Source organism: Leptonychotes weddellii, chromosome 14 (assembly GCF_054177405.1).
Source record: "Leptonychotes weddellii isolate Sample4059 chromosome 14, ASM5417740v2, whole genome shotgun sequence".
Classification (NCBI taxonomy): Eukaryota; Metazoa; Chordata; class Mammalia; order Carnivora; family Phocidae; genus Leptonychotes; species Leptonychotes weddellii.
Genome location: NC_138382.1, coordinates 68310183 through 68326426, shown reverse-complemented (window position 1 = coordinate 68326426; position 16244 = coordinate 68310183). Strand labels below are relative to the sequence as shown.

The 16244-nt window shown below is 41.4% G+C and overlaps 1 protein-coding gene across 11 annotated transcripts in view; it reads right to left on the bottom strand.

Moving 5' to 3' along the window:
- The window catches only part of CNTRL (centriolin), an 84257-nt gene that overhangs the window by 8846 nt on the left and 59167 nt on the right, over positions 1 to 16244 (bottom strand). For 10 of the 11 annotated variants that reach the window (XR_014140138.1, XM_031031253.2, XM_081803503.1 and 7 more), the window contains 13 exons: positions 15889 to 16081; positions 12485 to 12615; positions 12219 to 12359; positions 11993 to 12119; positions 10847 to 11011; positions 9938 to 10097; positions 8493 to 8608; positions 8193 to 8410; positions 5927 to 6084; positions 4104 to 4177; positions 2767 to 2955; positions 2121 to 2346; positions 611 to 816 (listed from right to left, as the gene is read on the bottom strand). Coding sequence is in view for 10 of the 11 variants with exons in the window: in XM_031031253.2 (XP_030887113.2) it covers positions 611 to 816; positions 2121 to 2346; positions 2767 to 2955; positions 4104 to 4177; positions 5927 to 6084; positions 8193 to 8410; positions 8493 to 8608; positions 9938 to 10097; positions 10847 to 11011; positions 11993 to 12119; positions 12219 to 12359; positions 12485 to 12615; positions 15889 to 16081 (2104 nt within the window). In the remaining variant the exon portion in view is untranslated. The other variant, XM_081803508.1, reaches the window with a different exon arrangement.

Below are 16244 nucleotides of genomic sequence, written 5' to 3'. Positions count from 1 at the left end.
CATTCGCACAACAGGGCTACGTAATTTCTCCAGAGGGTGTTAGAAAAATCCATTCCCGTGACAGTCTCTACCACTGCCCATCTGCCTCCACCCACCATAGACTGTTGTGGACTTAAGAGTATCCTCTCCCCACATTTTTATCCCAAATGTATTTTAGGGATAAAAGCATGGTAGACTGAGCTCCTTGGTTTTAGGATAATGATTAATTAAAGCTAATTTGACTAAAAAGGGCAGGATGAGAAAAATCTGAGCAGTGACTACAGCTGGGCAAACATGTTAAGGCTTCTTCCCCCCAAATCGCTGCAGCCTCTGCCAGTTGGAGGTGTGAACAGAGGCTCCTTGCTGAGAGTGCTCTCTGCTTCGTGCTGACACCGTCTGTGCACGTGACCATCTCTCCAGCCAGCCGGGCTCCTCTAGGGCTACAGCCCAGACTCAGGCAAAACCCACCATCAGCTTCAAGATCACACTGTGCATCAATACACCAAAAACAACAGCCGAGTTAGGGACTGGGCTGCCGGGTAACTTATTTTCTCCACACTGAATTAACGTTTTAGTTTGAAAATGTAAATGCTTTATTTCCTCATGAGCTGCCAGGGCAGTAGGTACTCACCAGAAGGTTCTTCTCCAGCTGGCTCCGCTGGATCTTTAGTGCTTCCTTCAGGCTGGCAACTTGCTTCTCGGCTTTCTTTCTTTCTGTCAAGAACTGGTTCCGTAAGAGGCTGAAGTCTGCCCTCATAGAGTCTGTCTCTTTCTGGAGAGCCTGCAGCTCACTTGACTTTTCCAATAACTGCTGTTCCCGTTCTGAAAGCTGTCGTTCTGAAATGAGCATTTTTAGTAGTTTAGCCAGAGGCCCTGGGCCGGCTGTGGGCAGGTTGCTTAACGACATGCCACTCACTTAGGCATCACTGGGTCTTCCAAGGCCCCCCCCCGCCCAGCCCCGTGCCCCGACCCACATCAGAGGCCCAGAAAAAGGCCCTAATGAAGGTGCCTCCTGACAAAACTGGGTCCTAGAGGGCCGGATTCCAAAGTGACAGATAGCTATTGTCTTCCCTTTGAGTGCCAGAGACCAGTGAGAATAAACAGCAATCCTGAGGTGCAGGAGACATGGAACAGATGGCTGAATTGCTTTTTATAAACCCGGATTTTAATAAAGGGAGGTGCACCCGTACTTTTCCTTCACGTAAGGCAGCGCGGTAGAAAGAACATGGGATCTGGAGCGGCGTGAGCCCTATTTTATACGGGAGGTGCCTACGTCCTGGTGTTCAATGGGAATCTTGTATGCAAACTCATAGTACACAGCGACTACTCAATAAATAATGCTTATAAAGAACAGTGACAGTTAAAATAGATTTTTCTAACCACACTCTCTGGAATAACACCCTGTCCAGATTTCACTTTCACATGTCTGGTGTGGTCAGACTCAGCACATCTGGTAAGTTTCATTTTCACAACGAAATGGCTGGTCTGGATGTATCAAAAGTTGGAGGAGGGGAGGAGTAATAACCGTTTCACCAAGTTCACCTGAGGGAGAACAACATTTTCTGAGCATTATTAAACCCTGAAGCCTAAGAAAGGAAAAAAAGAAATCATTTATTGATGGGGGAACAATCATTTATCCTGGATTTCCATGTCAGTGTCATTGGTAATGGCTCAAGAGAGAGCAAACAGACCCAAAAGCAAATACCTGTATTTTGGCACCATTCACTATGTCAAATTTGGACACAAGTAGAATTGTTAATATTATTTTTTGATTGGGTAAGATGAAATGGATCGTTTCCAAAGCTCAAAATACTGTACTTCATAGAAAGCCTTTAGAGTGCCTTCTGGAACTTCTTTGCCTTAACGTCCCTCTTCCTGAGGCAGCATTCTCGAAGAACGCAATATGGTCAAGTAGAAAGACCTCACAGTCTCAGGATCAAATCCCTTCTCTATAAAGACAAATGCCCTGTGTCTCTGAGCCTGTTGTCACCTCTCCCAGGGCTAGCAGGTTCCAGCGGGGCATCCCCTCCCTGCCGCGTGCCTCCAGACCCCCTTCTGGGCGGTGGCCGGGCTCTGGAGACACCTGGCAAGACAGCCCCCCTCCCCCCCCCCGCCGCAGCGCCATGTTCGGGAGCACGTACTGGTCTGGGAGAGCGTTTTCTCCAGGGTGTCACTCCACCTCTCCTCTTCCTGCAAGGTCCTGATGCGCTCCTGCGCCGCCAGCAGCTTGGCGAGCACCTGGTCCAGCCTGCCTTTCTGCTCGCCCACCTCCCCTTCCAGCTGCTTCTGCTGCTCCATCAGAGCCGCTTTCCTGGCTTCTAACGTCTTTTCTTCACGTTCTCGCTCTTTCTGGAGTCTCTGAAACATCTTGAGAGAGAAAAACTACAGTCATCACATAACAAATACAGTGTGTCCTAGATGAGGGAACCTTCGTGGACACTAGCCGGGTTCCGGTTCCAGAGAAAGTAGGAAACAGCCCGCGGTGCGAGACAGTGAGTTCCCTTCACAGAGGTCATCGTGCTGGGCCTGGAAAGCTATGTGGCCAGCACGTGAGGAGGGGATTCGCACAGCCAGCGGCACGGGGCCAGCAAGATTCTTTACAGGACCCACGTTCTGTGGTCTTAATGGTCCGCAAACATCAACACTGACAGAGTCAAAGCGTTGCTGTAAAATCCTCCCGGTTACACAGGGCGGTTATGGGGGACCCTTCCGAGCAGCTTCTGGCTGGGAAAAGCTCACCCGAGTGACAAGTGTTTCCTTTTCTGTAAAATCATAAATGTGTAGTACCATTTCTTGTTGGGCTAGCTTAGTCTTGTTTCCTTCAATCTCATTCTGAAGCACTTGAAGCTGTTGCTGCTTTGTCTCCCCTTCTTTCCGGCAGTCTTCAAGCCTCTGCATCCATTCACCAATGTCCTTCTCGAGCCTGGTCTGTTCACTAAGCAGCACGTCCTTATGCTTGGTGGTGTGAAGCACGTCCTTTATGTGAAAGAACACATGGAAACTACTAACAAAGCCATCTGCTCTGGGGCTGGTGAGTGCCCTTCCTGAGATCCAGCAAGTCTGACAAAATAAACATGCAAGTCCCGCATCCTTCATTATCTCAACAAACTTACTGAAGGCACCCAGAACGCAATTTAATCATCAGCTTTCCTCTTTTTAGTGTCTAAGAAGATGACAGAAGATGTCACAAACTAAGAGACCCAGTTCTTCTAAACTTTAGTTGCTCCGTCATTGAGGTGGGAATAAACAAGATTGCTAAGAAGATTAAGGAGAGCTGTGAATAAGGCTTAATTCTCACTGAAAATGAACCTAAAGTCATGGTTTTGTTTCTCTTTGAAATATTTATGTAGGTTGAAAAACTCAGAAAATAATAAATTCTTCTTTCTGCAAGGAATCCAAATTAAACCTTTTTGAAAAAGTTACTCTATTTCTAACACCACAGAAAATATTCATTAGAGCCCGTGTAAGAATTTTTTAAAGATGGAATACTTTAAGTTTTATACATCTTAGAAACACAGATTCCTAAAGACCTTTTGGAAGAATTCAGATGTCTAATCCAACCCCTAGTTTACATAGTGGAAACTGAGGCCCAGAACTTGCTTGAGGTTCTTTGAAACTCAAATTACAGCACTCTTCTCATTGGACAACACTCAATTGTCTTTAAGAAGACTGTCCGAAGTATAAGGGTCAAGAATCAGCTTTACTGAACATCTGACAAGATGGAGGCCCAGTTGCTCTGAAATTGGCAGTTACTCTGCCGCTCAGTGAGTAACCAAATCTGAGCCCAGCCTGTGGGGGCCTTGTCTGTGCCATGGATAAGAGATGGTCCATCCGGTGCCTGAAGCCCCCAGAGGGGCTGGCTGAGGGTTTAGGCTCTGATCTAGCCACCACCTTACTTATTATCTTCGAGTAAAACTTTGACTCAAGAGTTCTAGGGCTAACATAAATGAGAAAATCACTGCTCTGCACCAAAAGTTTTGTGTCTGTATGTTTATGTCTTACAAATGGCCCTATGGGACCTGCTGGTATGAAAAGGAACCAACCTACTTGATTTGTTTTTTATTTTAACCAATTGTCTGCACACCTTCAGGATACTACCAGAAGATTACATTAGTTAAACTTACCTGTTTCTCTCGGTTCAAATGGTCTTGGACATCAGCTAGTTCCTCCTGTAGTGACTTTATTGCTTCTCGTTTTTCTACAGAAATAACATTTACGTAACATAAATACACTTGTATGCATTTTCCAAATTCCCATCAGCCCCCCAAAAAAGTAGAGTGGAAGTGAATATAAACTTATTTCTGTTAAATGTATGGCTATGCATTTACTTATTAAAAGGTCAAAAGAGTGAGTTAACACGCACAACCTATGTCTGGGCTTGGAGCTCAGGTTTTTAGATTTACATGTTCAAAACCTCACAATAAAAAAAAATGTACAGATAATACCTAGTGTTGACGATGTGCATGGTTTAAAAATGAATACCTTCTACATTGCTGGGACAAATGTAAATTTGGTACAACCTTAAAGGGAGACAACCTGGGAACAGATTTTATACGTGTGCTCGCTTTGTCACTTAGTAGCTATATGACCTTGAGGAAGTTACTTCTCACTTGAGTAAGTCACAAGGAAACTAAGCTTAAGCTTCCTCATCTATAAATGGGTGAAACAGTTTCTATCATAAAAATGTTACAAGGATTAAATGAAGAAATGCATATAAAATAGTTGCATCATGTCTGAGACACAGTAAGGGCTCGACAAGACAAGTACAAGTACATTGTTAGCTGGAATTATTTAGTAACTTCTAATCATGGATGCTTACAAAGTTTTGGTACTAAAGGTGTTATCTGCATCTTTGTTTTTTGTTTTAAAACTACACACACACACACACACACACACACACATATCCCAAGGAAAAATCTGGAAGGATATTCACCACACTGTTAATAGGAATTACCTCTGAGGGGTGAGGTCAATAGTAATTTTTATTTCATCTTTTTGCTTGTCTTTAAATTGTTCTTTAAGGAACATGAACTAATTTTTTTTAAACAGCATTACTGAGATATAATTCACATACCAAGCATTTTACCCATTTTAAAATATGCAATTCACTGGCTTTAAGTATATTCGCAGAGTCATGCAAACATCACCACAATCTAATTTTAGAACATTTCTGTCACTTCTAAAATAAATCCCATGCCCATTAGCATGAATTATTTCTATAATAAGAAAAGCAAACAATTAAAAGAAGAACCCGGGAGGCAAGACCAAGGGGCAAAGATGGTTTACATCCCGAATGGACAAGCATTGGACAGGCAGGGTCAGTCCCCATGGAGATGATCTTGGTAAGAGATTCCTTCTGAGGAATAGCTGAGTTCTGGTTTTGTTTTCCAAGACTCTGCTGCAGCAAGATGTGAAAAGAGAAAAGGTTTTGGAAACTCCTCTGATTCCAGATATGCTGATGCTGATGAAAGAGAGTCACCAGGAAACCCTCCCAGAAGAATGGCCCTCGTCCTCCCCCGATGGCTGGGGGATGCAGAAGGTAAATGTCTGCTCTAAGCAGCAGACAACTGGACAGGCACATTCATGGCAGAGGGCTGACCATGCTGGACTGAATGTGTACGCCTCAACCTGGACGGCTCTGTGTCCTCACAGACGAGCGAGGGCGTGCTGGGAATTCCCTCCCCAGGGAGCTGGCATGACTGCCCTGCAGCTCTGTAAGTACACAGGTGTGTCTCCCTATCTTTTCTGTTTACTTTACCGAAGTAGTAATATAGTTTTAATAAGGAAATATTTTTAGGTCACAAAACCTGACTTCTCATCTTTGTATAATTAAACTCCAAATTTAAGGAAGAGAAAAGGCTGTATATTCAGTAAAAAGAAAAGGAAAGAAAAGGAAAGAAGAACCTACCCGAAGGAAGGCGCACCCTCCCAAGGGGCAGCCTTGTACCTTGTAGCTGCTGCTGAGCTGCTCTCAGGTCTTCCTGCAGTGAGAGCTTCTCTCTGTTGAGTCGGTCTAGCTCCTGCTGCAGCTTTCTGACATCCGATTCCAACTTTTCCAAGTTTGCCTGCTCCATTTTGCTATTCTCTTCTGCCGCTGCTAAAACCCTACCGTGCAAGCAGAGTAAGTCAGACTATCGAACATAAAACGTCCAAGCACGCACAAGACACAGCCGAGGAACAGTGTTCTGCTTTCACAGGACGGTTATGGACTATGAATGATTATAAACCTTAACAAAACTTACGGCTCTTCAACTCATTTTCAAAAGACATCTTATTTTCAGCTTTCCAAACAGGAGATTTTTTGAAAAGTGACTCACTAAACTGAAGTTTTATAAAAATCAGGGATAAAAACATGGACAGCACTCAGAATTCCCCAAATTTGGCAATTAAAATAGATGGCTAGCTTCTGATAAGTGAGAAAGCAGGAAACACAACCGTGTAATAGGATTTGTCCAAAAAACAGACATGCACGAGCCCGCTTTCTTTTACATGACCAGAGTCCCATAGTATGGGCTAGTTTCTGTCTGGCTTCTCTCACTGAGCATAGTCGCTCTGAGATTCATCCATGTTGTTGTGTGTATCAATACACAATGCATTCCCTTCTTACTGACAAATAGTATTCCATGGTAGGGATATACTATCATTTGTCTATCCATTCACCAGCTGATGGACGTTTAGGTCATTTCCAGGTTTTGGCTGTTTCAAATAAAGCTGCTATGAACATTAAAGTACATCATTCTTTGTATGAACATATGCTTTCACTTCTCATGAATAAATATCTCAGAGTGGAATGGCTAGCTCTTCTGGTCAATGTATGTAAGAGTTTTTAAATAACTGCCAAATTGTTCCCCAAAGTGGTCTAACATTTTACACTCCCACCAATTGTGTATGAAAGTTCCATGCCAACATTTGGTATCGTCAGACTTCAATTTTAGCCCTTCTAACAGGTATGTAGTGTTATCTCATCGTGGTTTTAATTTGCATTTTCCTAATGGTTAATGATGAGGCGCATCTTTGTATGTATTTATTTGCCATCCATTCATCTTCTTAAGTGAAATGTCTGCTCAAATCTTTTGCCCATTTGAAAAACTGGGTTGTTCGTTTTTTTTCATTATTGAGTCATGAGAGTTCTTTGTATATATATGCTCTGGGCACAAGCCCTTTATTGAAAATACATGGTTGCAAAGATTCTTCTCCCAGTCTGCAACATGTCTTTTCATTATCTTAACAGTGTCTCTTGAGGAGAAGTTTTGAATTTTGATGAAGTTCAATTTTACCAATTTATTCTTTTATGGACCATGCTTTGGGTATCGTATCTAGGAAATTCTGCCTAACCCAAGGTCACAAAGGTTTTTTTCCTATGTTTTCTCCTAGAAGTTTTATATTTAGGTTTCACATTTTTGTTTATGGTCCATTTTGAGGTAATTTTTATTAATAGTGTGGGTGTGGGCTGAAGTTCACTTCTGGGGTTTCAGATATGCAATCGTTTCAGCAATATTTTTTGAAAAGACCGTCTTTTCTCTACTGAAAAAGATAACTTTGCATCTTTGTCAAAATCAGTTGTCCACACATTTGTGCATTTACTCTTGGACTTTCTATTCTGTTCCACTGATTGATTTTTCTATTTTTATACCAGTACCACAGTGTTTTGATTACCATAGCTGTACACTGAGTTTTGAAATCAGGTAGTGTTAGCCCTAAACTTTTGTTCTTTTTCAGGGTTGTTCTGGTGTCATAGCTAAAAAGTTTTAGATTCTATTCTATGACCATCCTTTGCATCTCCACATGAATTTCAGAACCTGATTGTCAATTTCTATTTGGAAAGCCTGTTGGGATTTTGATTGGGATTGTTCTGAATCTACAGATCAATTTAAGGAGAACTGAATCTTAACAATATTGCCTTTCTACCCACAAACAGGTATCTCTCCACTTAGCTATATCTTCTAGCATTTGTTATTTTACCTAAAAAAATCCATTTTATTTTAAATGGATAAAAAATGGATATAAAAATCCTTTTATTTTAAAAAGTGCGTTGGAAAAAGAAAAGCCTAAAAGGAAATGCACCCAGAAATGCTACTGGTGAGCTGTACTGTGATACTGAGTCCGTGGAGTATTTTTTTCCTCTTCATTTTCCACTCCTTTTCCACTGTGTATATTATTATGCTTTAGTGTTCAGGAAGGGATCTTGTAAGCTTATTGGTTTTTGCTCTCACCGTTTGGTCTGTGCCAACTTCTTTTCCCAGCTGTCCTGTTTTTCTTCAAGATCTTTCTTTTCTTTGCACAAAGACTCAATAGATGACTGTAACGCTCGGGTCTCGGCAGTCATCCGCTCTACTTCCCGTTTGTCCCTCTCGAGGAGCTGCTTCTGCCACTCTATCTCCCCTCTCTGTCGCAGGGCTGTCTGCTGCAGGCTCTCTAACTCCAGTCTCTCCTAAATCAGATAAAAGGGGACTCACACATGCCCAAAGAGAAAGACTGCAGTTGGCTAAGGGTAAAACGGCTTCGTTCATTACCTCCAGCACTTCAACCTGAGTCTTCTCTAATTCAGACACCTTTTGATCATGCTGTAGCTTCAAACCTTGCAGCTCATTGTTTTCAAGTTGCAACATGTCCAGAATATTCTTTAGTTCTAAGAGAAACAGAGCACGATCCATGCTATTAAATGTAGTTGAAAACATTTACAAAATGAAACAGAAAATAATGCTGTTGATATAAGAAACAATAGGTCATCAAAACATATCTATTGTGCTGAATTAATGGAGCTAATTGTATTTTTAAGAAGATTTTATTTATCTGAGAGAGCGAGAGAAGCGTGCACACAAACGGGGGTGGGAGAAGAGGGAGAAGCAGACTCCCCAATGAGCAGGGAGTCCAAAGCAGGGCTCGATCCCAGGACCCTGAGACTATGACCTGAGCCAAAGCCAGAGGCTTAACCAACTGAGCCACCCAGGTACCCTGGAGCTAACTGTATTTTAATGGAAAAAAAAAAAAAAATCCTTTAAAATATTGCTAAACATTAACTTGTTAAATTTTAATTTGTTAAAAATATTTTAACAAAAACATTAACAAAGATCTAGTTTTAAGAGCAATTACTCCATCTAAATGGATTTTAATCAAAATAAATAGGAAAGATGTTAAAATCTGAGATTCAGGTAACAATTTTTTATCTTTTAAAATATAGATTTTCAAGTATTAACTCTCTTTTCTGACTATACAAATATTTACTCACTATAGGAAATTTCAAGGAAAAAATGAAAACCCAAAGATGATCACTACAGCAATAGCATTTTGATGTATTTCCTTCCAGGAGCGCGCAGACGTGCATGTGCGCACACACACGCACAGATTTTCAAAATAAATTGGGAGTATGCTCTATATTCAGTTTTGTATCTATATTTTCAGTCTTCCCATCAGCATTTTTTGCATGCCATTAAATGTTTAAAATGTGGCTTTTAAATTGGCCAAGTTTCCAAATTCTATTATAAATTTTGCTGCAAGTAACCCAACTCAGCCAGCTTAATTTGTGAAACAAGCAAATAAAGACTTACTTACTAAATAAATACAATATTGCTAAAATGTATATGAATACTTCCTTTCTCTCAGTAACTAGAAATGGGCTAAATGGTTCAATAGGTGTGAATTTTCAGACTTGAAACACTGGGGGATTGGTCCAATTTATTTTTCTATCAAATAGCCTGTTAGGTGTTCTTCCTTCTCCACATCCTGGTCAGCAATTATTATGACTATTATGCTCTTAAATAAACTATCAATTTGAATGGCAGAAAATACTAAAATACTTTTATTATAAAATACTTTTATAATACTGCTTTTCTTTGCTCATCTATAACAAAGTTGAACTTTAAAAGAAGTTTATTCCACCGTTTGTATTTTTTCTGTGATCTGGAATAGAGAGATTTCCAAACTCTGACTTTGTATGATTGCTTTCCTTTAAACTTACCAGTTTTATGTTTAGACGTTTGTCCTAAAACTACCTGAAGATTTTCTTCCTCTTTTTCAATTTCCTGCTTTACGAGTGCGAGTTGAGCTTTTTTTTCACTAATCTGGACATTCAGTTCTCCTTTCTGAAAACTGAGTTCTTCCAGAAGAGATTTTACTTCCTGTGCACCCCCCCACAAAAACAAAAGAAAAAAAAAGTCAACTCTGCTTTACAAAATTATGAATAGAAATTACACTGAAATCACTTTTGTTATTAACTATCTCATTTCACAAAAGTTCTAATCTGGAAACGAGTTCAATTTTGCCTCTTATGTCAAGAACAACAATTTATTTTATTTTATACTAACATATTTCTGTATAATAGAAGTAAGAAAGTCACACATTACCTTCATTTAAAATGCATAAGCAGTATTTACTCTATGCAAGGCAATTTGTCATAGAAAGAAAAGGCTGACTCTGATATATCTCCTGCCCTCAAGAGGCTGAGCACCTTGCGGGAAATTAGGCAAGGAGCATAAATATGATCATGAAAGGCTATGATGCCCTAGGAAATGTGCAGAGTGCCTCCAAACTCAGGAAAGAGAGAAACTCCTTCCAACGTAAAGGAAAAGTCAGGGAAGTCTTAGAAGCATCAAGCTGAACCATGAAAAATGGGTAGGATCTGGACATTCCCAGAAAGGAAATTCCTGGAGAAGAAATAGTATGAGAAAAGGCACAGAGGCAGAGAACTTCTATGGGAGAGCTACCCACGCAGCCACAACCTGGATCGTAACACCACATCAAGCTGATGTTATAGAGGGGTCAAGATTCAGGAATTTATATTTGCATTTGGAGGGGAAACCAATTAAAATATCTCAAAATAAGTCAACATCATTCTAGGACTTTTAAGAAAACCTAGTGAAAAACACACCCGAATGTGATTGCACTTCTCAATTACTTCGGTTTCTCCCAGTCTCAGCGCTTCCTGGAGATCAGCTTTGGCCTGGACCATGCTTTCCTGGAGGAGATGCAGTTCTTCCTTTTTACGCCCTAACTGCCTGTCCAAGACGGCCATCTCCTGCTGCTGACCCGACACCTGCATTAAAGAAAAGGGAAGAATGCAAAGCTTGCCAAAGGCCATGCAACTTTCAGTGCTTGCTGTGATGGAGAATACCCAATCCAGCTAACGGTAGTGGGGCAATTAGGAACTAGCCTAAGTGTAATTATCCCAGCTGCATGAGTCAGGAGGACCAGGCCGGGGGTGCAGGCATAAATGCCTGATAAAGATCCTGAGCTCACCTACATAAAAGCACTCAAAGCATAGCAAAAACAACAATATGATAATAATGATTATGCCTCAGGTTATGGTTTTCAAAATACTTACATATCTATATCCTATTCCATTTAACAACTACCTTGGCAATGGAAGTCCGGCAGGGATTGAAAAAATTGATTCATTTTGTAAATTTAAAAATTACTAACAATTTTAAGGACGGTACACACTTTTTTATAAAAAAAACAGAAAATGCAGACATGTAAAAGGAAGAAAACAGAGGATATTCATAATGTCCCATTATCAGATGACTGCTTTTGTACTATAAGTGATCTCAGGGTGCATCCTGTTTTGAGACTTGCTTCTTTCACTCAATAACATATTCTATTGAGTCAGGATTCAAATTTGGGTTGGACTCTACTCTTTTTTTTTTTAAGATTTTTATTTATTTATTTGACAGAGAGAGACACAGCGAGAAAGGGAACACAAGCAGGGGAAGCGGCAGAGGGAGAAGCAGGCTTCCTGCGGACCAGGGAGCCCGATGCGGGGCTCGATCCCAGGACCCCGGGATCATGACCTGAGCCGAAGGCAGACGCTTAACGACTGAGCCACCCAGGTGTCCCTGGAATCTACTTTTAATCACCAGGAGATACAGCCACATTTATGCTCTATATCTTCTTTTGTATTTTCCAGTCTTTTCTACACTCGAACATGCATTACTTTTTGTAATCATACATTATGATTATAAATGATGTAGGTTTCAAAGCAGCACGCTCTGGTTTTTCAAGGCATTTGTTGCCCTACCTGCCTTTTCAGCTTTTCCAACTCGGCTTTCTTGGCCTGCAGGAGGTTCTCGGACTCTTTGAGGACCTGCAGGTGGTGATCCTCACTGTGCTGTGCGGTCTCGATGTCCTTCTGCAGCTGCTGCAGCCTGCAAAGAGCAGCAGAACTAGAGCAGGGCCGAAGCGAGGCTGGACCCCGAGCGCTGTCTCCCAGCTTGAGCCCCTGACGCCCGACAGGCTGCACTTACTCTCCTGTCAGGACCTCCTTCTTCTTGTTTAGACACTGGAAGTCTGAGTCTTTTGCTGCCACAGCTTCTTTTATTTCTTTCAAGATTTCCTCTTGCTCCATTTTGTGCTGCTCCAAATCCTTTGTGTCAGCCTCGAGCAACCTAAAACACATCGCTTTATTCTCCAAGGCCCCTTAGACCTGCATTATTTATCGTAAGGCGTTTATTATCCTGTCAGAACCAAACTCCTCCCTCATCTTACTGAGTAGCTGAGGGACTCCACCTACCTGAGCTGCTGGTCGGCTTTGACAAGGTTAACAGCGGTTTCCTGGGCTCTCTTTTCTAACTCCTCAGCATCTTTCTCGGTTTGCAATAAATTTCTCTTGGCATTAGCGAACTTCTCGATGGCATTTTTTGTCTAAAAAAGACACTGTCATTAAAAGCAATCCAGTTACCATACTCCCTCACAGCTACTGTGGTGTAAATTGGTACAACTCTTTCGGAAAACACCAAGGCAAGACAAAAAGACTGGTAAAGATGTTCACTCACTTTGACTCTCCAATTCTCAGAAAAGAACTCAGGAGTAAAAAACTATTGCACAAAAATCCTCATTGTGGATTGATATACGACTTGACAAATAATAGATTCAGTAAGTGATAACACAACAACACAATGGAATACTGTGTAGCCTTTAAAATGACAACATGGCAACATGGAAGAATGTTGTTGATATGTTGGCTGAAAAACATAAATTTATTTATTTTAAGATCTTATTTATTTATTTGACAGAGAGAGACATACCAAGAGAAGGAACACAAGCAGGGGGAGTGGGAGAGGGAGAAGCAGGCTTCCCGCTGAGCAGGGAGCCTGATGCGGGGCTCGATCCCAGGACCCTGGAATCATGACCTGAGCCGAAGGCAGGTGCTTAACGACTGAGCCACCCAGGTGCCCCCGAAAAAAATAAATTTAAAATGGTACAAGTACTCTAAGAGCAACTATGTAAAACTGTATCTGTGCCCACAAAGACAGAAAGGCTACCCAAAAAAGAAACAGTCCCTTGAGGGTAGTGAGTCTGTGAATCTTTTTACTCAAAAATAATCTGTATAGGAACGCCTGGGTGGCTCAGTTGGTTGAGCGTCTGCCTTCGGCTTAGGTCATGATCCAGGGTCCTGGGATCGGGCCCCTCATCAGGCTCTTTGCTCAGTGGGGAGTCTGCTTCTCCCTCTGCCTGCCGCTCTCCCCATGCTTGTGCTCTCTCTCTGACAAATAAATAAAATCTGAAAAAAAAAAAATAACCTGTATATTATTACGCTTTTTAAATTAAAAGTATCTCCCCAATTAAGTGACAACAAACTGATTTTACCAATATTCCCTCCTCGTAGAGATTATTGCTGAACTGTATTATGCTAAATAAAACCTTACTGATTGAAAGATGATTTAATTATGGCTGAGAAACACAAATACTAAATATTTTTGTTGAAGTATTTAAAAATTTTCCTATACAAGATATGGCAAAAACAGATTTTTTTTTTTTTTATCAACTTGGTTTCCTTTTTCTGTCTAAAATAAGAGGCTTAAAACAATGTCATCAAAGGTCCAAAAATAGTGTTTGGTTTGCACTTGGTTGAGCAGTGACTCACCTTCAGGCAAAAAGCTCCCATTCTGCAGCTGCACTAAACTCACAGGCGTATGTTAAACTAGTCTACTAAATACCCCGTGTGGAGGCAAAAGGGTTGTTGGCAGGCTCCCAAACAGCTAGATATATATTTTTTAAAATTTAAAACCAATTAACATAGAGTGTATTATTAGTTTCAGAGGTAGAATTCAGGGATTCATCAGTTGCATACAACACCCAGTGCTCATTACATCCCGTGCCCTCCTTAATGCCCATCACCCAGTTACCCCATCCCCCACACCCTCCCCTCCAGCAACCCTCAGTTTGTTTCCTATGATTAAGAGTCTCATGGTTTGTCTCCCTCTCTGATTTCGTCTTATTTTATTTTTCCCTCCCTTCGCCTATGTTCATCTGTTTTGGTTCTTAAATTCCACATATGACTGAAATCATATCGTATTTGTCTTTCTCTGACTGGCTTATTTTGCTTAGCCTAATATCCTCTAGTTCCATCCACATCGTTGCAAACGATTAAGATTTCATTTTTTTGATGGCTGAGTAATATTCCATTGAATATCGACAGCACATCTTCTTTATCCATTCATAACAGCTAGATATTTCACCACACTTCTTTCCATGTCAGAGAGCCGGTTCTTGTCAGTTTCATCAGCAAAGCACCAGATAAAATGCACTACATGCTCCAGAAAGTCACCTTTCTAAGTAGTTTTTGGTCTCTTTCTATGTGAGGTTTTAACACATCTGGCATCTTTACAAAACACACCACCTTCTCCCTTGCTCCTCCCCCTTAGCCAGCTGCCTCCCTGAATCATTTTGGGAGGCTGAAGGGGAAAGAGCTTACTAGCCTTGGTTCACTTACTATCTCCGCCAGCTAACAATATCTTTAATTTTCGTTTATATACCAGTGATAAATTCTTCTCTAGTCCTGCTCACACCCATGTTCTCTCACAATCATCTAATGTGTGACAGAAGAAGGAACTGATCATCTGAAAAGACACCAGGATGTTTTTCCATTTATTAAAGCCATCACTCACAGAATTTCTTTAATAAAGTCTTCGTTTCAGTCCCCGGGTAATAGATTTCTATTCATTTAAATCCATCCGTGTTGAAATAACAACATACACACAGTAGTTCCTGAAATGCTCCACGTGGGTCTGGGACGTCTTCACTCTGGAATTCTCTTGGTGAAGCAGAACTTTAGCTGCGCGACCCTGGGCTAGCTACCAGCCTCCCTATGCCACATCGTCACCGGGCTAACAACTATCTTACAGGATGCCAGGAAAGTTAAATGAAGGGGTATTCATAAAACGGCCAATGTGTGGCCAGAGTAGAGGCCCAGTGACAGGTAGCTCCTTTTCCTCCTTGATTTCCTTCTGTGTTGTAGTCTCAAGAACACTACCTCAGACCAAAAAATATTTGATTTTATAACATCCACTTGGAGAACAAAGTAATACTAGGAACAAGTCTTCTGAGATCCACTGCTGTTTTAAAATATAAGGCTGACCTATTTAATACACAGAGCTATCAGAGCCCAAATAATTTAAAAAAGACACACACAGGATAAGGAAGTGGGGTGCATTAGGAACTAAATGACTTTAGCAGCTTTCAATATGCTACTTCATTTAGGGGCGCCTGGGTGGCTCAGGCAGTTAAGCATCTGCCTTTGGCCCAGGTCATAATTCCTGGATCCTGGGATTGAGCCCCACATCGGGCTCCCTGCTCAGCGGGTAATCTGCTTCTCCCTCTCCTTCTGCCCCCCCCCACCCACTCTTGCGCTCTCTCTCTCTCTCTCTCAAATAAATAAAATCTTAAAAAAATATACACTACTTCATTTAACCCTTACTGAACAGCCTTGGTATTCCTGGCCTGAACTAACAGATGAGGAGAGCAAAGCTGGAGACTTAGGGGGCTCGCCCAAATTCTTGCAGCTCTTTAACTAGCAGAGCGCAGCCTGAAACCCAACCGTCTACCTTGGATGACTGTGTTCTTGTCATATTTTCTTTCTAGTCCTTCATGCTGCCAACAGTAAGCTGCCTCACCCCAAACCACAACAGAACATACTTTCTCTTTTGTGCATGAAAGTTCCCTTTCGGCCTCCGCCAGCAGGCGGTCGGCTTCCCTGAGCTCTGCGCGCCGCTTCAGAAGGGTCCTCTCGAGGCACTCAATTTCATCAACAACATCTTCATGGTGTTCGAGTGACTTCTCTATTTCTAGTTCATTCACAAGACTTTCAACATTTCCATCTATGAAGTCTCTAAAAAAATCATATACGCACACATTAAGACACTTTAAATGCAGACAATATAGACACTTGTAGCTTGATAAGAAGATGTAGGATGATTTTCTAATTTCATATGAGAAGCAGTGGGAGACCGGCTACATTTGATGATGTTCAAGGATACGTTTACCCTTTCATT